The 23,537-nt window shown below is 34.9% G+C and overlaps 1 protein-coding gene across 5 annotated transcripts in view; it reads right to left on the bottom strand.

Moving 5' to 3' along the window:
- ZMYM4 (zinc finger MYM-type containing 4) overlaps positions 1–23,537 on the bottom strand; it is a 175,316-nt gene that overhangs the window by 26,531 nt on the left and 125,248 nt on the right. For 3 of the 5 annotated variants that reach the window (XM_079917190.1, XM_079917193.1, XM_079917192.1), the window contains 16 exons: positions 22,357–22,531; positions 22,033–22,245; positions 18,332–18,482; positions 17,728–17,843; positions 17,023–17,298; positions 16,699–16,849; positions 15,726–15,898; positions 14,801–14,951; positions 14,101–14,241; positions 13,731–13,768; positions 12,229–12,373; positions 9,629–9,747; positions 8,752–8,923; positions 5,728–5,781; positions 5,144–5,323; positions 4,390–4,484 (listed from right to left, as the gene is read on the bottom strand). In XM_079917190.1, coding sequence (XP_079773316.1) covers positions 4,390–4,484; positions 5,144–5,323; positions 5,728–5,781; positions 8,752–8,923; positions 9,629–9,747; positions 12,229–12,373; positions 13,731–13,768; positions 14,101–14,241; positions 14,801–14,951; positions 15,726–15,898; positions 16,699–16,849; positions 17,023–17,298; positions 17,728–17,843; positions 18,332–18,482; positions 22,033–22,245; positions 22,357–22,531 — 2,350 coding nt within the window. The remainder of the gene's footprint in view (positions 1–4,389; positions 4,485–5,143; positions 5,324–5,727; positions 5,782–8,751; positions 8,924–9,628; positions 9,748–12,228; positions 12,374–13,730; positions 13,769–14,100; positions 14,242–14,800; positions 14,952–15,725; positions 15,899–16,698; positions 16,850–17,022; positions 17,299–17,727; positions 17,844–18,331; positions 18,483–22,032; positions 22,246–22,356; positions 22,532–23,537) is intronic. The other 2 variants (XM_079917194.1, XM_079917191.1) reach the window with 2 other exon arrangements.

Raw genomic sequence — 23,537 nt, 5'->3', positions numbered from 1 at the left:
CAGCACAGAAGACTAAACAATATGTTATTAAACAACCAATGGGTCACCAAAGAAATTAAAGAGGAAATCAAGATTATACCTGGAGACCAATGAAAATGAACACAATTATCCAAAATCTATGGGATACAGCAAAAGCAGTTCTAAGAGGTAAGTTTATAGTGACAAGCCTACTTAAGGAAACAAGAAAAATCTCAAATAAACAAACTAACCTTATACCCTAAGGGAACTAGAAAAAGAAAAAGAAAACCGAAAGTTGGTAAAGGAAAGAAATCATAAAGATCAGAGCAAAAATAAACTAGAGACTAAAAAGCAATAGAAAAGATCAATGAAACCAAGAGCTGATCTTTTTAAAAGATAAGCAAAGTGGATAAACCTTCAGCCGGACTCATCAAGGAAAAAAGAAACGTACAAATAAATTTTTAAAAAAAAATGAGAAGAGAGAAGTTACAACAAACAACACAGAAATATAAAGGATCTTAAGAGACTACTATGAACAATTATACACCAAAAGAATCACCTGGAAGAAATGGAAAAATTTTAGAAATGTACACCCTCCTAAGACTGACCCAGAAATACATAGAAAATATGAACAGACCAATTACTAGTAATGAAATTGAATCAGTAATCATAAAACTCCCAACAAACAAAAGTCTAGGACCAGACAGCTTCACAGATGAAGTTGACCAAACATTTAGAGAAGACAGCTTCACAGATGAAGTTGACCAAACATTTAGAGAAGAGTTAATACCTATCCTTCTCAAACTATTACAAAAAATAGCAGAGGAAGCAACACTTACGAATTCATTCTACGAGGCCAGTATCACCCTGATACCAAAAGTAGATGACCATAAAAGAAGACAATTACAGGCCAATATCACTGATGAACATACATACAAAAATCCTCAACAAAATATCAGCATACCAAATTCAACAATACATTACAAGGATCACACACCATGAGCAAGTGGGATTTATTCCAGGGATGCAAAGAACAATTTGGTATTTGCAAACCAATGTGATACACCACATTAACAAACTGAAGAATAAAAGTCATATGATCATCTCAACAGAAGCAAAAAAAGCCTTTGACAAAATTCAACATTCATTTATGATAAAAATTCTCCACAAAATGGCTATAGCGGGAACATACCCCAATGTAATAAAGGCCAAATATAACAGACCCACAGCTAACATCATACTGAATGATGAAAAACTGAAACAATTTCCTCTAAGATCAGGAATAAGACAAGGATGCCCATTCTGCCACTTTTATTCAACATGGTATTGGAAGTCCCAGCCACAGCAATCAGAGAAGAAAAAGAAATAAAAGGAATCCAAATTGGAAAGGAAGAAAACTGTCACTGTTTGCAGATAACACCATACTATACATAGAAAATCCTAAAGACACCACCAAAAAGTTATGAGAACTCACCAACGAATTCAGTAAAGTTGCATGATACAAAATATACAAAATCTGTTGCATTTCTATAAACTACCAACAAACTGTCAGAGAAATTTTTAAAACAATCCTGTTTATAATCGCATCAAAAAGAATAAAATACCTAGGAATAAATCTAACAAAGGAGGTAAGACTCAACTCAGAAAACTATAAGACACTGATGAAGGAAACTGAAGATTAAACAAACAAATGGAAAAATACACCATTCTCGTGAATTAGAAGAATATTGTCAAAATAACCACACTACCCAAGGCAAACTACAGATTCAATGCAATAAAATCAAACTACCAATGGCATTTTTCACAGAACTAGAACAAATAATTCTAAAATTCATTAGGAAACATAAAACACCCAGAATAGCCAAAACAATCTTGAGAAAGGAGAACAAAGCTAGAGGTATCATACTCCCTGATTTCAAACTATGCTAAAAACTACAGTAATCAAAACAGTATGGTAGTGGCACAAAAACATACACACAGATCAATGGAACAGAATAGACAGCCCAGATAAACCTATGCTTTTATGGTCAATTAATCTATGCCAAAAGCGGCAAGACTATATTGTACAATGAAGAAAAGACTGACTCTTCAGTAAATGGTGTGGGGAGAAGTGGACAGCTACATGGAAAAGAATGAAACTGGACCACTTTTTCATACCATATACAAAATTAAACTGAAAATGTAAGACCTGAGACCATGAAAGTCCTAGAGGAAAACACAGGCAGGAAACTTTGACATCGGTTTTAGTAATATTTTTTGGGTCTGTTCCCTCAGGTAAAGACAACCAAAGCAAAAATAAACAAATGGGACCACATCAAACTAAAAAGATTTTGCATAGCAAAGGAAACCCTCAACAAAATGTAAAGGCAACCTACTGAATGGGAAAGGATATTTCCAAATTATATATATGGAAAGAGGTTAATATCCAAAATGTATAAATAACTCAATATCCAACAAACAAACAAACAAAAAATGGAATTAAAAAATGGGCAGAGGATCTGAAGAGCCATTTTCCCAAAAGGGACATACAGATTGCCAACAGACACACGGAAAGATGCTCCACATCACTAATCATCAGGGAAATGCGAGACAAAACCACAATGAAATATCACCTCACACCTGTCAGAATGACTACAACGAAAGGGACAAGAGATATCAAGTGTTGGCGACGATGTGTAAAAGGGGGAACACTCATGCACTGTTGGTGGGAATGTAAACTGGTGCAGCCATTGTGGGAAACAGTATGGCGCTTCCTCAAAAATTAAACATAGAACTACCATTTGATCCAGCAATTCCACTTCTGGGTATTTTTTACCCAAAAGAAACAAAAACACTAATTCAAAAAGATATATATGCACCCTTAAGTCCACTGCAGCATTACTGACAACAGCCAAGATATGGAAACAACCTAAGTGTCCTAGATGAATGAATAAAGAAGATGTGGTACACACACACACACACACACAGTTACATACAATGGAATTATTACTCAACCACAAACAAGAATGAAATCTTGCCATTTGTGACAGCAGGGATGGACCTAGAGGGTATTACAGTAAGTGAAACAAATCAGACAGAGAAAGACAAATACTATATGATTTCACTTATATCTGGAATCTAAAAAACAAATGAACAAACATAATTAAACAGAAACAGAATTATAGATACAGAGAATAAACAAGTGGTTCTCACAGGGGAGGAGGTTGGGGAGATGAGAGACATAGGTGAGGGAGATTAAGAGGTACAAACTTCCAGTCACAAAGTAAATGAGTCATGGTTATGTTATGAAATGTACAGTGTGGGGAATACAATCACACAATTATAATTATGTAATATCTTTGTATGCTGACATATTGTAACTAGACTTATCCTAGTGAACATTTTGAAATATGTAGAAATGTTGAATCAGTATGTTGTGCTCCAAGAACTAACAAAGTATTGTAGGTCTATTATATTTCAAAAACAAACAAACAAATTCTTAGAAAAAGAGATCAGATTTGTGGCTACCAGAAGCAGGGAGTAGGGGGAGGGAGACTGGATGAAGGTAGTCAAAAGGCGTAAATTTCCAGTTTAAGTAAGTACTAGGGGTATAATGTGCGACAGGATATATATAATGAACACTGCTCTGTGCTATATATACAAGTTGTGAAGAGAGTAAATCCTAAGAGTTCTCATAGTAAAAAAAAATTTTTTTGTTTCTTTAATTTTTTATCTATATGAGATGATAAATGTTTACGATCTTATTGTGGTAATCATTTCATGATGTATGTAAGTCAAATCATTATGCTCTACACCTTAAACTTAGTCCTGTTATGTCAATTATATCTCAATAAAACTGGAAAAAAATAAATAAATGAACCATGGAAATAGGGAAAAAGTTGTTTTTCACTATTAAGAAAATAAAAATGAAGTCACAAAATAGGAGGAAAAGTCATATTTGATAAAAGAATTATATCCATAATAAAAAACATAACTCAATAAGATGAAAACTAACCCAAGTAAAAAAAAAAAAAAAAGTGTGCAGGGCTTCCCTGGTGGCACAGTGGTTGAGAGTCTGCCTGACAATGCAGAGGACATGGGTTCGTGCCCTGATCCGGGAAGATCCCACATGCCACGGAGCGGCTGGGCCCGTGAGCCATGGCCGCTGAGGCTGCGCATCTGGAGCCTGTGATCCACAACGGGAGAGGCCACAACAGTGAGAGGCCCGTGTACCGCAAAAAAAAAAAAAGAGGAAAGTGTGTAACAACGATTATAAAAAACTAACAGAAAAATCCTTTGATTATAGAAACAAAATAAAAAGTCCCTCTTGAGGAAATATAAAATAAGAGATATGGTTTTTGACTTCAAAAAAACAAAAACAAAAGGACAAAAATACAAGGTTGGAAAACAACAAAGAAAAGAAAATGCTAGAAATATTAAGTTACTGCTTACTCTTCGTCTGGGCTGGGGGAAGCCATCTCTGTGTCGTCTTCTTGTTCGGGAACGTGCCTGGATTCCCTGTCCTTTATTCAGTGGGTCAAAGGATTCTATGATATCCAAGAGAAAGCACAATGTGAGATAAATCACTCACAGACTTAAATAAACACTTAGGGTGAAGGAGGAAATATCAGGTAATCATCACTATATTCATTACTTTGTTTATGATAAAATATGGACTTTACTTATATACATAAGAAAACAAGGAGATACAGCATGTATAAAAACTTTATTATCTCGCAAAAAAAAAAAAAAGGGGGGGGGCTTCCCTGTTGGCGCAGTGGTTGAGAGTCCGCCTGCCAATGCAGGGGACACGGGTTCGTGCCCCGGGCCGGGAAGATCCCACATGCCACGGAGCGGCTGGGTCCGTGAGCCATGGCCGCTGAGCCTGCGCGTCCAGAGCCTGTGCTCTGCAACAGGAGAGGCCACAACAGTGAGAGGCCCGTGTACCGCAAAAAAAAACCCCAAACTTTATTAACAATCAAGAAAAATCCCTATATGATTACTGTGGGAAACTTAAAAACAACAACAACAAAAACAAATTAACCCCTTATAAAGAACAATATGGTATGAATTAATACCTTCAAAGGCAGGGACCATTTGTGCCCTAGATAGTTATCATACATTATAACTGCTTCATTATGCCAATTCAGAGTTGTACGAATATTCTAATAAAGGACTTTGAACAGACAGGTTACACTGCACAAACCTGATGGAAAATCTGCTTCCAGATCCTGTTCAGTTTCCCCTTTTGAGAACTGCTTCACTTCTAAATCAGCCTCTTGCACAGTATTTGACTTTAAGGCATAATGATTTAATTCTTCCTCCCAGCTATGTGGAGTAGATACTGCCTCTGATTCAAGATCACCACTGTAAGTACTTCCTTGGTCTGAAATATACAGAAAAACAAACAAGCCCTCAAAATGAGATAATATACTTGACATACTCAGAAACCTCTCTGAAACCCTAAATACCAAAAAGTCAGGTATGGTTGCTGGACAATTCCATAGGTACACTCAAGAATGAAGTAACTTGTTCACCAATATCACAGAACTAGATTTATATTCTTGGTACACACTTCAGAGCATTATTTCAATTAATCCTTAAAACCAATATCTGAGGTAGCTTTTATTAGTCTCTTTACAAATTAGCACAAAATCATAGATGTCTGATGCCCCCTACAAACAGCTAAAATTGCAAATATTAAATCCAAGGATGCTAATACTTTACGGATTTGTGTCACTAACAGAGGATAATATTTCTAAGATTCAAAATACATTTAAAATTACAAACCTTTTTCAAATATCTTGGTGTCTAGAAAGAGCTCCTGTTCAGAAGTTTGGGATCCTAAAGAAAAAGAAAAGCACATAATAAGTCAATTTATATGTATACAAAAAACAAACCGCATCTCAAATGAAATGACTGCACTAGGGAGGTTCTACGTAAATAGTCTTTATATGCAGAAAAGAATGGTTCATTAATAAAAGTCAGGCATTAGTGATAAATACAGTTAAATTACAATTGATAACAGTGGTTACACTTCTAGATAGCAAGCGGTATGAAAGAAGTCATGGCAAGAGAGACCTTTATTTTGGATTCTGTGCTATCTGAAATTCTTTTTTTTTTTTTTTTTTAACCACAACACACACACACACACAATATTGATTTACTCACAGGTTGACAAATCTGTTTTAAATTCCTTTTTCCTTCCCTAAATAAAATATGCTTTACCATGCAGTGGAAAGCTGACAAACTTAGAATATAAATACATGAGCAATCAGCACATGGAACTAAACAGAACAAAGTTCTATCAATTATAAACTACTGTAATTTTTTTTTGTTTGTTTTTGGGCCACACCATGCAGCATGTGGGATCTCGGTTCCCCGACCAGGAATCGAACAAGTGCCTTCTGCAGTGGAAGCGCAGAGTCTTAACCACTGGACCGCCAGGGAAGTCCCTATAAACTACTTTAAAAGTAAAGAGTTTAGGGAATTCTCTGGCTGTCCAGTGGTTAGGACCCGGAGCTTTCACTGCTGGGGTCCAGGTTCAATACTTGGTCAGGGAACTAAGATCCCACAAGCTGCACAATGTGGCCAAGAAAAAACAAAAGAAAAAAAAAAAAAGGAAGAAGAAAAAAAGTAAAGTGTTTAAAGATTTAAAGTATTAAAAAAAAGATTTTTTAAAAAACCAAGGAAAATTGTCTCTTTTCCCTGAAATCAAAGATAAATGAGCCAGATCCTTTCAGTTGGAATTAATTTCTCCCCCCTTTATATTTCTAAACCATTTGATTTTAATTACACTATGATGATTAAAACTATCTGTCTTGAAGCTCAGTCTAAAGTTTTTCTGTTTGACTGAACTGTAGGCAAAGGCAAAGTCACAATATTTGTATAGAGGAAACATTTGATAAATGCTGACTATTAACATGAATGGAGAAGCCAACTTAGAATGAGGTTTCTCATCAGGAATTGCTGGAACTTGCAAAATAAGTATCAGAAATTAGAAGATCAAGCATAGGTGCAGTACTCTTTATTTATTTATTTATTTATTTACTTACTTACTTACTTACTTTACTTACTTATTTATTTATTTATTTTTGGCTGCGTTGGGTCTTCGTTGCTGTGCGTGGGCTTTCTCTAGTTGCGGCCAGCAGGAGCTACTCTTTGTTGCAGTGCACGGGATTCTTGTTGCAGTGGCTTCTCTTGTTGCAGAGCGCAGGCTTCAGTAGTTGTAGCTTGCAGGTTCTAGAGCGCAGACTCAGTAGTTGTGGTGCATGGGTTTAGTTGCTCTGCGGCATGTGGGATTTTCATGGACCAGGGCTCGAACCCGTGTCCCCTGCATTGGCAGGCGGATTCTTAACCGCTGTGCCACCAGGGAAGCCCAAGGGCAATATTCTAAGACTTTAAAATCCACATATAAATGGGTCAGAATTGATATTATACACTAAAGAGCAAAATGAGACCAGAAACTTTGGGATAATAACAAAAAGCTTTGTACCCATCTCTCAGAGTATATCTGATTTAAAAACGTACTGGCAACACAACAGAAAAGTTGACAGTAGTTTTTTCAAATGCTGTGGTGTTCAGAAAACCAGCTAGAATGTATTACGCAAAATCAGAACCCAGTGGCTAGCTTTATAAAAACCATCACAGAAAAAAAAAATTGTCAGGAAAGAGTAATTTCTTGGTTCATCAATGATATATGAAAAGGCCACTGTGGGCTTCCCTGGTGGCACAGTGGTTAAGAATCCGCCTGCCAATGCAGGGGACACGAGTTCGAGCCCTGGTCTGGGAAGATCGCACATGCTGCAAAGCAACTAACCCATGCACCACAACTACTGAGCCTGTGCTCTATAACCCGCGAGCCACAACTACTGAAGCCTGTGCACCTAGAGCCTGTGCTCTGCAACAAGAGAAGCCACTGCAGTGAGAAGCCCGCACACCACAGTGAAGAGTAGCTCTTGCTCACCGCAACTAGAGAAAGCCCACGGTGCAGCAATGAAGACCCAATGCAGCCAAAAATAAAATAAATTAAATAAATAAAAAAACCACGCCATTGCAAAAATTCACCTATACATTTCAACTCCCTTTAACACCATTTCCTTTATCTCTTCTTATATCCAAAAATCAAGGCAGTGCTAAATAAGGCTGGAAACCTTTCTGGAATTTATACTACTGAGTTCTGGTTAAAATCCTTTCTTTGGAGTCAGACAAACCTGGATTCAACTTCTGATTCCATTATTTCCTGATTTCATAACCATGGCAAGCCTATTTTCCAAAAGAGGAATCTAAAGTAAACAGTACCTCACTCATAGGGTTGTTGTGAAAATTAAATGAGGTGACGCACACAGTGCATTTAGGACAATGCCTAGAGTACGGCAAGCACATAAATGTTAATTACTGTTCATTATTCTACACTCATAAAATGGTATTTATCTATAGGTTATTTTGAACCAAATGGTTTTCCACCCTAAAATTCTTTTTACCTTCTACCAACATGCTGATTATTTTACAACAGTAATTTTTATCTGGAGACCATGGCTTTGACTGCAGGCGATAAAACTAGAACATGACCATGAAACATGGATTTATAAGTTATTTTTCTGGAATCACTAAGAACTAGAAACCGTATCGATTTCTTTCATAAACAGGATAGAGCTCCAGAGTTATCAACAAGTTTAACAAGCCCATAGACTTCATATTTAAAAACAAATAAAGCTTTTAGAAACTCCTTGACTGCCTAATACTTAAAATTACATGAGCTACCTAAAAATTTATAGGTGTGTTTTTCTTTTTTTACTTTAAAATTATACCAACCTCCCTGAGATAGAGTCTTTTCCTTCTCTTCATCTTCTGCAATCATTTCTGCCATCTCAAGGAGATCAGCTTCAAAAGGATGTGAGGGAAGTTTTTCCTTAATGTCTTCAATACTCTCAGTGACTTTATCTTCATTATCCATTGAGGATGGAATAAGCATAGGGACAGGCATCTGAAAGACCAAGGATAGACTGAAGAGTTTCTTGGTCGACCATCAAAACTATTATTTGTGAGATCATTTAAATATAAAAATTATTAATAAACAAATTCAAGATATTTCTATTGCTAATGGTTAAGATAGTCTTGCTAGTTTGTTTTTATAAGACTGCAGCCATTTAAATAGAAATTCAGTAAGTGCTTTTCTGGATACTTAACGTGTCTCTGATTCATCTAAAAGAATAATTAAGTAATGAATTTTTGTTTTGTTTTTGACTATATTTCTTGCTTAATATTTTCACACAAGTGTTTCTCTTAAGAATTCAATACCGAGAAAATATATATTTCCAATAAAAAATGAATACATTTTTCTTTAACGAAAAGTCAGAATCCTGTAAATCACAGTATTCCTCTTTTCATTCTTGCTACAATCTAGGATTCTAGCATTCACACACTGTTTCTGATCTTTTTCTATGTTAGTGGTCTTTTGTGTTTAAAATGTTTTTAAAAAGCTAAATCATAACCTCCTCTGACAAGGCAGGGTACAAATAGAAGCAGTCCTTTATATATTCCATATTTAAGTAATATAACAGTATGATTAATAGCCAACCAGAGTCAGGTATATTTTACCAACAAGTAAAAAGTATTTTTATGGAGCTGTCAAATCTTAATTGAGAAAAATGCATACTAAATTAGGCTTAATCTCTAAATGATTACTCACTGGAACTGGAATTCCAAATGGGACTGGGGCATACTGAGTATAAAGATGAAGAGGTATAGGTACGAACACTGGTACTGGAACTGGCACCACAATAACTTGGGGCTGAGTTGGAGTGTCTTCTAATGGAAGAAAAAAAAAAACCCACAAAAAAACAAAGAGGGTTAGAAACGACATTTTAATTTAAAAAAATTTTTTAGGTATATGAAGACTTATAATTCAAAAGAAGTGTAATTTTAATTTAAAAAAAATTTTTAAAGCATGTGGACATTTACAGTTCAAAAGAAGTATCTATGAGGGACTTCCCTGGTGGCACAGTGGATAAGACTCTGTGCTCCCAATGCAGGGGGCCCAGGTTCAATCCCTGGTCAGGAAACTAGATCCCACAAGCATGCTGCAACTAAGACCTGATGCAACCAAATACATAAAATTAAATTTAAAAAAAAGAAGTATCTATGATACTAGGAATTCACAGAAAGGAGAAATAGCAAGGCTTGAGTATAACAGCACTAAAAAAAGTGGGCAACACAATAATTATCAGTGATACAAGGATAAGATGAATGAAGGATATAACTTGGATGGATAAATGGAATAGTTATCTTAGAAGAAAGGTATAGAAGACTTAACATGAATAAGTAGTGTATGTTAAAGAGGAGACTGAATAGGTAGAAGGGCCATTTTTGTGAGGCTATAATACACATTTGAAATCATTAGACAGTGGGGAACTACTACAGATTGGTTAGCACAAAGTAATGTGAGGAAAATGGCTGTAAAAAGATTAATTTGGCTGCCATCTTCACATGGAATAGAAAGTATACAATGTGGGAGGCAACTACAATATATAGAGCTAAGAAGATGAGGGCCTGAACTAGGGTGGTTATGATACCTGCAGGAAAAAAAATAAGTATACAGAGCAGAGGTTCTAAGATATTTTTTAAAAAAAGGAAACAACTTTGGGAACTAACTTAAACATGAGTAGGGAAAAAGTGGGAAGGATGGAGGTAGAAATCATTAACAACTATCTACAGAGTCTTTTCTGTAGGCCAGAAAAATGTTAGATAACTGTAAAATCATTAATGTAAGAGAAAGGTAATGCTAGTAAAAAGAAGTGAAAAGCTGACAATTTGACTAGGGTTAGAAGTGGGAAATAATATGGGATCAATTTTACCATGGTGCAGTGGACATAAAAAAAAAGTTATCTGATTAGAGATGTCTGATAACCAAGCTACATAATGCTAAACTGTCACTATTTGGGGATTGACATGTACACATTGCTATATTTAAAACAGATAACGAGGACCTACTGTAAAAAAATGATAAATAAAAAAAATATTTTAAAAAATGACTTTTTTATAAAGTCACTATTGGTACAATAAAAATACAGGACTAAGTCATCTATAGCCCTGCTGTTCAACATGACCCGTGGATCAGCAGCACTGACATTACCCAGGAACTTAAAAGATGCAAAACCTCGGCACCACTAAATGAGAATCCACTTAGTAACATTCCCAAATAATTCATATGCATATTAATGTTTGAGAAGTACTGGCCTAGAGGATAACCTTCCAGATCTAAGAATCTAGGATTCCTTTCCACTTTAAAAATTCTGGGATTTTCAGATGGCAGCATGCCAGAGACCCAATTCTCTAGGGAAACAAGCAAAGTTGGTGAAAACCTAAAAAATAACCACTTAATAAATTCTTTGGAAATTGTCCCAAAGGCATACAGCAAATGGAGAAATATTTATTCAAGAAAATCTACTAAATACAGTAAGAACAGTAGGCATCTGTGACTTTTGATCTACTACCTGCTCCACACCCCTGCCTCAGCCAGCTAAATATGATAGAAACTCCACTCTGGAATGGGTGGGACCAGAAAGAATGGGCTCCTCTTCCTTCAGCTCCCATCAAGGGTTACTGTATCTCACCAGGAGGGACAGGCCACCATCATTTCTTATCCCCTCAAAGTCCAGGTTAAAGAGGTTAATTTCCTAGTGAGTACAGCTACCACCCACAAAGAGAAAACCTACTATAGGAATAGCAGGCCAAGAAAACTAGGGTACGAACTACCTTCACCCCAGATCACTTGTAGGGCAGAGATTCCATGCTAGGAAAGGCAAGTTGAGGAGATCAGAAGCTCACACCATGCCCATCATTCAGAAAAGTAGTAACTCAAAGAGGGTAGAGGCAGTTCATAAGAAAAGAAAGCCCTAAAGCTCTCCCCAAAGGAACTGACATTATTTGAAATAGAGTGTGGAAAAGTTCAAACCTAAGGGTGCTCTGGAAAACAACAGTTCCTCTTAACTAAGACCCTGTTTATGTAATTCCAAAGTCTATGCTTACCCATAATACTACACTATCATGAATAAGGAAATTAAATGAAGCATTCAGAGTATGGTATTATCAACTACCTTCTCTTTGCCATAACTTGTTAAGTTGATGAAAATACCTAACCCACAGGGATATCGTGAGAACTCAATTGGGCAGCGAATATAAGCAACCAAACACAACACCTATAAAATAGAAGGCACTTAATTAATGTAACCAGATCCCACATTACTTTCCCCTAGGAAAAATTAAATGAAGAAAGCACAAGGAACACACCTGTCTGGCATTCTTTGTTTTGGGTATGTGGTTTGCAAGAAGTGGCCTTGGTCTGTGTGATGGGTTTGCACAATAAAGCTTTATTCTTCAAAAGTCTTGGAGGCTGGGAAGGTGGCAGTTTGAGGGCATCTGTTTGTGTACTTGCCTAGTAAAAAAAAATAAGTCAGAAACCAAAAGCTTATCATTAATTACAAGAAACATTATAAATATTATATTTCAAAATATAATTTCAAAAGAAATACTATATTGGAATTACTTGGAAGACACAGAATATAAATATTCAACTAAATATGTAAGGAATATAATATTCCTGAAATATCAATAAAGGAATATTTTGATAACTATATATTGACCCTGAATGTATCTAATTACCAGTTCTGTTTACCAAGAAAAATGCTGTTTGTATTGTGACATACTGTTGATCAATAACAATGGTGGGGCTTCCCTGGTGGCACAGTGGTTGGGGGTCCGCCTGCCGATGCAGGGGACACGGGTTCGTGCCCCGGTCCGGGGGGATCCCGCGTGGCGCGGAGTGGCTGGGCCCGTGCGCCATGGCCGCTGAGCCTGCGCGTCCGGAGCCTGTGCTCTGCAGCGGGAGGGGCCGCGGCAGTGGGAGGCCCGCGAACCGCAAAAAAAACAAATAAATAAATAACAATGGTGGTTGAGCTTAAAATGAGAACTGTTGTTTCTTGACTGAGTTAAGTCTTAAAAGAATTAGTTTCAGGCTTCCCTGGTGGCGCAGTGGTTGGGAGTCCGCCTGCCGATGCAGGGGACACGGGCTCGTGCCCCAATCCGGGAAAATCCCACATGCCCCGGAGCGGCTGGGCCCGTGCGCCATGGCCGCTGAGCCTGCGCATCCGGAGCCTGTGCTCCACAACGGGCGAGGCCACAACAGTGAGAGGCCCGCGTACCGCAAAAAAAAAAAAAAATAAATAACTAGAATAGGATCACTTATGATCATTTAAGTTACCTGAAAAAAGATGACATGAAAATTATCCCAGAGACCAGGAAACACTTTAAAAATGCCACTGTTCTAGTCATAAGTTTTTCTCATTATTTATTTTTTTCTTTTTTTAAGAGACAAAGCACAAAAATATTGTTTTTTTTTTAAAAAAAGAATGCTTATTTACAGCATAATCTACACTGAGTGGGAAATAAACTATATTTTATAAGTACTTTATTTACAGTCTATGTTACAAAATGCCCCCCAAACCTTTTATGCCTGAATTCTGTACAATTTACTTTAATTCTGTACAATTAAAAAATAACAAAAACCTTCAGTAACTATTATATAGTTACTATTATATAGATACCAAGCATTCAAAGAAATTAAAGTACATAAAAGACCTAACTAAATAACCAGAAAATCCTGTTCCTGAACTCATGCAATTTGTTTTATATAACAAACAAAAAATAAAGGAGGGCAAATCAGCTTAGACATATTCATACTGCATAAAAAGGGAAAAGACAGTGGCAATACCAATAAAAATAATAAAACTTACATCCCCAATGATTTTCGCTGTTACTGTTGGAACTGCACCTGATATAAATAAAAACATATAATGTAGGATCTTATTATTTAAACATTAGTATTAAAAGCTGATATTTGGAAAAAACACACAAAGTTTCATAATAAAAACATGTATTATCTTACTTTAATTCAGGGGAAGAGTAACACCTAAAGCCTAATATGAGAAAAAGAGATCTGGAAACTACAAAAACACTGTTTAATGCCATAGCGGCACATAGTGAGCCACCATTCCTAATATGAATGTGACAAACACATGAAAATGAACACTGACAAAAAAGAGTAGAGAAGCCTTATATTCAACCTCAAAAAGGCTAGATAAATGCTTTCAAATCAAGTCATACCTTGTAAGACACTGTTAGAATTCACTGTGGGCTGAGCAGCAGGAGCACTGGCTAATGATACTACATTAGCTATAACTGGAGTTGAATCTTTTCTGTGAGATGGGGGCCCTGATGAAGCAGCTGGCACCATGGAAACACTTCCTGATTAAAATAAACAAAAATAAGAAAATCTCATGTAATTTATATGCACATACACAGAACCAACATTTCAAGGAGGTTAAACAATGCTTTTAGGTTAGAGTAAATTCTGTTGGAGCCAAGTGTCACTTCAGGATTAACTGGATTTTTTTCTGTTTTTTAATTAGTGAACCTTTAAAGTATTCCATGTACCTTCTCTTGCCTAACTATGCATGTGGTATATTTAAAAGGCTATGTGATTTAGATTCTATGTTCTTTCTCTCAAATCCTTTTCTAAGGAAGTCAAGATGTATATCTTCAATTATAAAACATTAACTGCTATTCTTCCCCATAAAGTTCTTACAGAGTTTATTTGACTCAACATGCTCAGGGAAAACTAAAAGAACTCGTTTTTACAGGGCATTAATCTAAGGTGTTAAACAAAAAGAGATCTAAATGTTAATGTCATTTGAATAGAATGAAATTTACGTTTCATGAAATTATTGACAACTACTTAATGTTCTCAACTTGTAGAACAGTAGTTAGTCCCTGGCACTGACCAAAGACTAAAGTTTAATTTTACCTGCATTATTTTGTGAAGGTGGGTCACACATACTTTGCTGATTACAGAACATCAAGATACAAAGCAGGTTACAGAAATGTTTCATTTCTCCCCGCCATTTCAAGGACTCACTGAGCTTACCCTGTCGCTTACAACCATCACATTTGGCCATCTGAAAAAGAAACAGAAGATAGTAAAGAAGTAAAAAACAAACTGTCTATGGTCTGATGGAATAAAAGCAGGCCACAGGTTAACAAGTGAGGAAATTTACTTAGAATTTAGATCACAAAAATGAAGGTTAACTATCCTGGGGGGAGGGGCAATATAGAGGTAGGGGACTAAGAGGTACAAACAATTATGTATAAAATAAGTTATAAGGATATATTGTACAACACAGGGAATACAGTCAATATTTTATAATAACTATAAATGAAGTATAACCTTTAAAAAATGTGAATCACTATATTGTATACCTGTTAACTTATATAATATCATACCTCAACTATAATTCAGTTTTTTAAAAAATGAAGGTTAACGATCCTAAATTTGGAAATAATTACTTACCTATCTACTATTTTGTACAACATTAAAAAAGGTCACATTATAGAGATGCCAATAAATAGTAATTTTAAAATAAGTGAAATGGAAATAGACCGATCTTCCTTAAAGACATCAGAACACAATTCATTTTAGTTAATAAATGAATATAATTTTAAATATTTTAATGTTTTAAGACTGATATGTCTTCTACAAGGAAATTAAAAACAAATGTAACTTCAGTGACATTAAAGTCTTTTTAAAATCTTATATTAATACTAGAGGAGAACAGAATACATTTAATACTTAAGTTTTAAATCATTAATTGTCCTTCACACTATTTGAAAGAAAAAAAGAAGGGAAAAATATGCCCTGACTTGAAAAACCCAGGAATGTGAATTATATTTACCTGATAGAACAGAACTGTATATTTGGACATGCACTCTTCACAACAAAACTCTTCTACTTTCCCCCCTAAATTATTCTGTACCAATTTGGGAGATGTCTGTAAACAATAACTGCACATTTTACAGTGATTTCCCCAGCGTTTTGCCAAGTCATGTTTATAAAGCAATTTGCAACCTAAAAAAATCAGAGAAGATAAAATTAACATTAGGGAGAAATAATAAGTATCTACATCTTTAATTTAAATGTCCTACAACAAAGTTTGCACATTTGGGTTCTCACCAATTAGTAGATCAAGAGGTCAATTTAGAGGATTAATACTATCATTTTCTGTTTTTAAACGAAGTAAGACAGCAGAGCAAATATTACAGTGCATCATATATGGTAAAAATCAGTTTTGTTTCATGAAACTTTTGTTTTATTTGGGTATGTGAACATACACTGGGTCACAATGTAAAATGTATGTCTTGTTTGTGTCGTGGTCAAAAGGTTTGAAAGCCACTAGCCTAGGAGGCTAATCCTGCATGGTTTTAGAGTAAAACAAAACATTCTAACCTTATAGTCATCTAAATAAGGAAGACACTGATTCACATATTCAGATCATTTATATTCAGAAACATAATGGATGTTTAAAACAATAAAAGTATTATCTTAGGATGCTACCAAAATTTAAGCAGTTCCCTTTAGAAATAAATACAAGAACTAAAGGATCCCTATCAACCTAATAACTAACATTAAATGTTTTTCACATCACCACCATTTTTTGCTATACACATTGAGGAGATTTTTCTTCATTTTAACATCTATATAATATGAAGAATTAGATCAGAAAAGAGAGAACCAAGTATAAACAAAACAAAAAGGTTTTGGTGTTATACACAAAAGATAAAATAAACTTACACAGTGACAGCTTAAATCATCAACTACTTTTGAAACAACAAACATGCTCAGTAGGTAAGATAATCTTCTATCTTTACCTTCACTACAGAATGACTTGTCAGCACCTGAGAATCGCACAGTCTCCTTTACAATTTTCTCAATTTTACAATATTCACACATTGCCATTAAATTATTTATTTTCTTATATTCATCAGAACAATTTTTGCCACAGAACTGAAACATTTTACCCTGCAAAGAAATAATCATTAAGTACTAATTAAACATTTGGTTTATCTTGTGGAAATCTTTATCCCTCTTATTTTCAAAACAAATAGTGTATTTCTGAAAGGTGAAAAGCCAGAAATAAGTTTACAGATAGACCAGTTTATACTCGAACCCTCTATCATGCTCCTTTACTCTACCTTATAATCAAGAAGTTCTGGTTTTGTGGCAAAGAGACGGTTACAGTGCTGACACTTGAGTTTTACAACACTTCGTGCAAACCCAACATGTTGGGATTGGGCAGCAAGACGCTGGAGACCAGCTGCAGCAGAGCTACTGATGGAGGTGGGAGAAACAGCAGAGGTGTTACCGCCTCCTGCTGACACTGTTGAACCTGTAGGGATGCTTACAATTACTTGGCCCTGAGACAAGGGCACCACTGAAGAATTCATTCCTGCTGGTTTGTTGAACAAATTCTGAAAGAAGAAACAAACAAAAAGATCAATCTACTCATTTGTTCAAACAAGAAGGTACTGAATACCTACCTATGTCAAGCACAGTTCTAGGCACTTAACATATATTTGTGAAAAGGCAAACATCCCTGCCTTTGAGCAGCTTATAGCTGAATGGGGGGAGTGATATTTATATTAAAAAATGAAATAATTTAATAATATTCTTTAAAAATAATATCCTCCCAATAGATAATCTAGGTAATAACAGTACCATTTAATTTCACAGAAGGCAATTAAATAACATGCCTCCAAAAATAGGATGGACCAAAGAACCCTAGTTTAAAAAGACTGAGGTAGAAATTTAGGCAATCCAGGCACTTAGTACCACCTAATAAGTTTACTTTACTATCACAGGCAACTAACTGGAGAAAAGGAAGAGTCCTGAAGCCATACCTGGAAAGCTACCACACAACTGTAGCTGCAGAAGTTGCGAATACTTCCATCTGACATGGCTAGGTGATACTGAGGGATTGCTGAGGTTTTGCAACTGTTACACTGAACTTGTACACCTTAGCAAATCAAAATAAAAGCTAATGAGTAATACAAATGTAAACAAATGTATGAGAAAATAAGTATTATATGATACATGAAAATTCAAGAGCCAAGTCAAGTTGCAGGAACTGAAATTAAACTTAGTTACCTCACATATAGACAAAAACTAACAACGTCAAAAATATTTCTGTTTATTTAAAGTTGTCACAGTCTACACCCTGAAACTAAAAAATAAATGAATCTTGAAATAAATCAGGTGTAGATAAAGAAAATACATTTTAAAAGCCATAAATTCTTTTGGTAAGAAAGTATGCACAAATAGGCGCAACTAAATAAACATAAAATAAGCAATCAAGAGGTGATATTTTACAACACAGATCTGAAGTATTTTAAATTTGCGTTAAAAATCAACTAAATTTGGACAAAAATCTGCGCTATAACAACAAAGCAATAACCATAAGTTATTCAACTATTATATTTATAAAGTTTATGAAACCAGTATTACCTGCAGAAGTAACCATTTTAACTCTGTAAGCAGATAAGCAATTAACAGAACAGAAAAGCTCTGTCTTTCCCAAGCTATTGGTATTTTCAATCATTTCTGCTGAGGATCTCAATGATTTGCAAAGCGCACATGGTGTAATTTTGGCTGATTTCTATTAAGAGAATAAAATAACATTCATTTTTACCAAGTTACAAGTAAAAGCATAATTCTTTGAAATGTTTATACTTAACACTGTTGAAATATTTTAAATTAGTGGCTTCCAAACTTTTATGATTACAATCCTCAGTAAGAAATAAATTTTACAAAGTGACCCAGTAACACATACTTCTGAGGTTTTGTGTTTGTGTATTAAACATGTATGTATATAAAACTGAAAGGTTTTATAAAACAATATATATCATGATAACATGTGATGCACTTTGATATTTTTCCACTCTACTCTACTTCATTAAAAAATATGTTGGGCACAACCTAGCAATTAATTTTGGGATCTATTAATTTGTTATAACTATAGTTTTAAACGCACTATTTTAGCCTTCCCCCAAGATAAGGTTACGGGGTTAAGCACAAAATACTATGTATAAAATAAATAAGCTGCAAGAATATATTGTACAAAACCTCCAAACAAACAAAAAAACCCACTATTTAAAAAATTACACAACAGGGAATTCATGCTCTTACACTATTCAAAGAATTGGAAGAACTTCCCACAAAAGGTGCTATATATAGCAGTGAAATGTGAATCCAAGGAAATTAATAAACTTACTAGAAAATTCACACTCAAATATTCTACCACTAATAATAACAAAGCACAGGGACTTCCCTGATGGTCCAGTGGTTAAGACTCCGCGTTTCCACTTCAGGGGGCGTGGGTTCGATCCCTGGTCAGGGAACTAAGATCCCGCATGCCGCGTGGTGCAGCCAAAACAAATAATAACAACAACAAAGCACACTCTAAGCAATAAAGTGGGAGGAAACTTTGCATATCCCAAGTGTCCAAATATAAGCAACGAAAGAGTCTGTTATCTTAAATTTCCACTCAGTGATTTAGTAGCAAATAATACTAAATACTATTAACATGTCATACATTCATGATAACTTATAAGGTATATCCAGCACCCATTAAGATAATTTCAAGATCTCTATGTCCTCTTCAACGATAAGTCTGTTATACTTACTATTAAAATAAATACATATTCAAGTGAGCATATTCCTACATTCTGGAATCTCTTCTGTATCTCCAACCCTATTTCTCCTTTCCTCCTCCAACAGGACTGCAAACACAAACTTCATTTATAAGAATTAGGTCAAGAGTTATCTCTGAAACTATCAAGTAGAACTGACCTTGCTTCCACGGTGCCCCTCTACATCCCATAACACTTCTATCCTAACATCTCTACACACTTGTATCTCCCCCAGGGGACATGTAACACCTCAAAACAGGAATCACATCTAATGTTTGTTGAATAAATTTTATATAAGGAAGAAAAGAAAAGTAGCAAAAATGACCATCTTCAATGTTCCAGGTTCTATACTAGGTGCTTTCTCATTCTTACTTCATATAATCCTAAAAACATCCCAGTGACATTGCTAGTATATACCCATTTACAGATAAGAAAATGGACTCGGGGAGTTTAACTGCTTTCCCCAAGGTTAAATTCTATTTGAACAGAAAGTCTGGGAATCAAACCAAGATCTGCTTTACCTCTAAATCCGCGTTCTTTCTCTAAACCACAGTACACACTAATATGTGAAAATTTTAATAGGTATTGGCTAAATTAAAACTAATAAATTTAAAATTAAGGTATTTCAAAATACTTCTCTTATGGAATGTATACCACCTTTCAATGGACTGAATCAAAGTAACTTTTAGAATGTGATACAATATCAGGAAAACTGTCCTTTGTACAAGAATAAAGCTAATGAAGATATTGGGTTTTTCCTCCCCCTTTGAGAACAAAAACAAGGTGTTTCTAAGGAAGAAATAAATAGTAACTAACACTAATCCCTTTTAATGTGCTTGTATATTAACAAGAAATAAATTGAAACACTAGAATGTTTAAAATTACAAAATCATTGCAAAGTTTTAAGAACATTTAAGAGAAATTTCCAAATTAACATTATTAAATTCACCAATTTTGGTTAACTGTATAAAAATTTACTATTCTAAGAAAAAGAATGATCAGCAAATGCAGTGAAACAGGAAAATATTGTAAAACTGAAAATGTAAAAAGTTCTTACTATTCCTTTGGGTTTACCAATTTTAAAATTGAACTTTTGATCAAAATTTACTAACAAAATATAAATCTAGTATAAATAAAACTGCCAACATTGCTAATTATTGGAGAAATGCAAATCAAAACAAACCACAGTGAGGTACCACCTCACGCCAGTCAGAATGGCCATCATTAAAAAGTCTACAAATAACAAATGCCAGAGAGGGTATGGAGAAAAGGGAACCCTTCTACACTGTTGGTAGGAACGTAAATTGCAACCACAGTGGTGCAACCACTGTGGAAAACAGTATGGAGGTTCCTCAGAAAACTAAAAGTAGAATTACCACATGATACAGCAATCCCACTCCTGGGCATATATCCAAACAACACTGTAATTCAAAAAGATACATGCACCCCTATGTTCACAGCAGCACTATTAACAATAGCCAAGACACGGAAACAACCTAAATGTCCATCAACAGATGAATGGATAAAGAAGATGTGGTACATATATACAATGGAATACTACTCAGCCATAAAAAAGAATGAAATAATGCCATTTGCAGCAACATGGATGCAGCTAGAGATTATCACACTAAGTGAAGTAAGTCAAAAAGAGAAAGACAAATACCATATGATATCACTTATATGTGGAATCTAAAATCTGACACAAATGAACCTATCTATGAAACAGAAACAGAATGAGGGACATAGAGAATAGATTGGTGATTGCCAAGGGGAATGGGAGTGGGAGAGGGATGGATTGAGAGTTTGGGATTAGCAGAAGCAAAGATTAGAAGGTATACACCAAAATGATGGGACTGGGTAACTCTAAGAGATGCCTAATTTTTTCTTCTTTGTGCTTTTCTGCATTTTCAAAATCTTGTTCAAAAACATTAATCATATTTTAAATAAAATAATCCATACCCTAAAAACATGTATCGATATTTCAAATGCATTAAGAGAAATACAGTCTGCCCTCCATATCCCTGGGTCCCACATCTGCAGATTTAACCAAATGCAGATCGAAAATATTCCAGGAAAAAAATTCCAGAAAATTCCAAAAAGGAAAAGAATTTGCTGCACACTGGCAACTATTTACATGGCATTTACATTGTATTAGGTATTATAAATAATCTAGAGATGATTTAAAGTATGCAGGAGAATGTGTGTAAGTTATATACAATTACTACACCATTTTATATAAGGGACTTGAGCACTCTCAGATTTTGATATCCTCAGGGTTCCTGGAACCAACTCCCCATGGATACTGAGGTACAACTGCATATGGTACTTATAAAACTCTATAACAAGAGTTTTTTAACACACATGCATTTGAAAAATACTATTTACATGCAAAAAATATTAATTAAGCTAATAACAAGAAATTAATATTTTTGTGACATTTTCATAAATAATTTCTATCAAAAAAATTCAATCCTTCTGGAAGGAACAAAGACGTCAGGATTAAATATGGTCATGTACCTGCTTATATGCTGTGACACACGTGGAACTACAAAACTTCTTAGCCTGTCCCTCTATCTGGAGCATGTGGCATTGTCCAGAGCCACTGTAGCAGTAACCCCCACAGTTTTCACAACAGTTCATGGTGAGGTTGTTAGCAGAGCGAAACTTAGAAAAGCAGGCATCACTGCAAAGTTTATGTACCACATTCTGGTAATTAACTTCATGTCGAATCTAGGAATTATAAAGTAATAACTTAGAAACAACAAGCAAAGACCATCAAAAGCTGCCCTTTAAGCACAAATATCAGACTCCTTCCCCCACTAAAGTAAAAAGATAACTTACAACAGCATTCTTCTGACACATGCTGCATTTGGTTGAAATGCTATTCGTATTTATGGTAACAACAGGTTTTCTTTTCAGTTCATATGTTGACAAACATGACTGACTACAAAAATCTTTACTAGTGGTGGTATTTTCAAACTGGGCACTGATCACATCCTTTGGATTTAAAATGTCTCTAAAAATGACAACAAAGATAAAATAAGCCATAGTATAATTCATTTTTTTCCTTTTTGTCAACTAAAAATATCAAATAAAACAAAGGCAATTAAAAGTGTAGGGAAAGGGCATTGGTATTTAAATCTGAAAACCTGGGTTTTCTTGAATAAAGTGATAAATCACTTTGATCCTCAACCTCTGTTGTATAAAATGAAACTAATACATGGCTTAGTTCATAGAACTGTTGTGAGGATTAGTACACTATGTTTCAAGATTAAAAAGATATACATCAAACATTTATCATTCACTATCTCTAGTAGGTAGGATTATAGAAGATTTTCATTTTCTTCCTTAGGCTCTCCTATATGTTCAAAAATACTCTTTAACATTACACTTGAAAAATTTTAAAGCCACTATCTTTTAAAAGTAGGAATACATTTCAAACTACACAGTGCATATTCTAGCATGATTATATAAAATTGAACATTTCCAGATCTAAATAATTCAATCTGTAAGCATTAGCAGTAAAAGACAATGAAGATTAAAACCCTAAGGATTAAGACTCCCTACCACTCCACCCCTTATCCCACTCCCAAATTACTCTTCCTACATAGTAGTTTATCGCTTAAGTACAAACCATTTTAAAAACCAATTTAAAAAATACCTTGATGAAATTCTGTAAACAATGTCTCTCTCCCATGAGTATACACTCACATAATATTTAGTAAATAAATTGTTATATTCACTCTTACATTTTAAACAGATTATACTAATATAGTACTTTTTAGAAAAGATTACAAATATCTCTGCTTCAAAAAAAAGATAATAGCAAATATAGTGGGACTCATCACAAGGAGCACCTGATATTATACTATGCTGTAATATACAACATCACACCTCATCTTCAATACTTAGTAGCTTGAGAGTGCTCTATTACCTGCATTTTTTTTTTGGTCTTTCCAGCTACTTTTTATTGGGTTTTAATCTATTTCATTTATAAGGGTATTTAATAAGCAGTTACCTTG

Source organism: Stenella coeruleoalba, assembly GCF_951394435.1.
Source record: "Stenella coeruleoalba genome assembly, chromosome: 1".
Lineage (NCBI taxonomy): Eukaryota > Metazoa > Chordata > Mammalia > Artiodactyla > Delphinidae > Stenella > Stenella coeruleoalba.
This window is presented reverse-complemented; position numbering and strand designations above follow the sequence as displayed.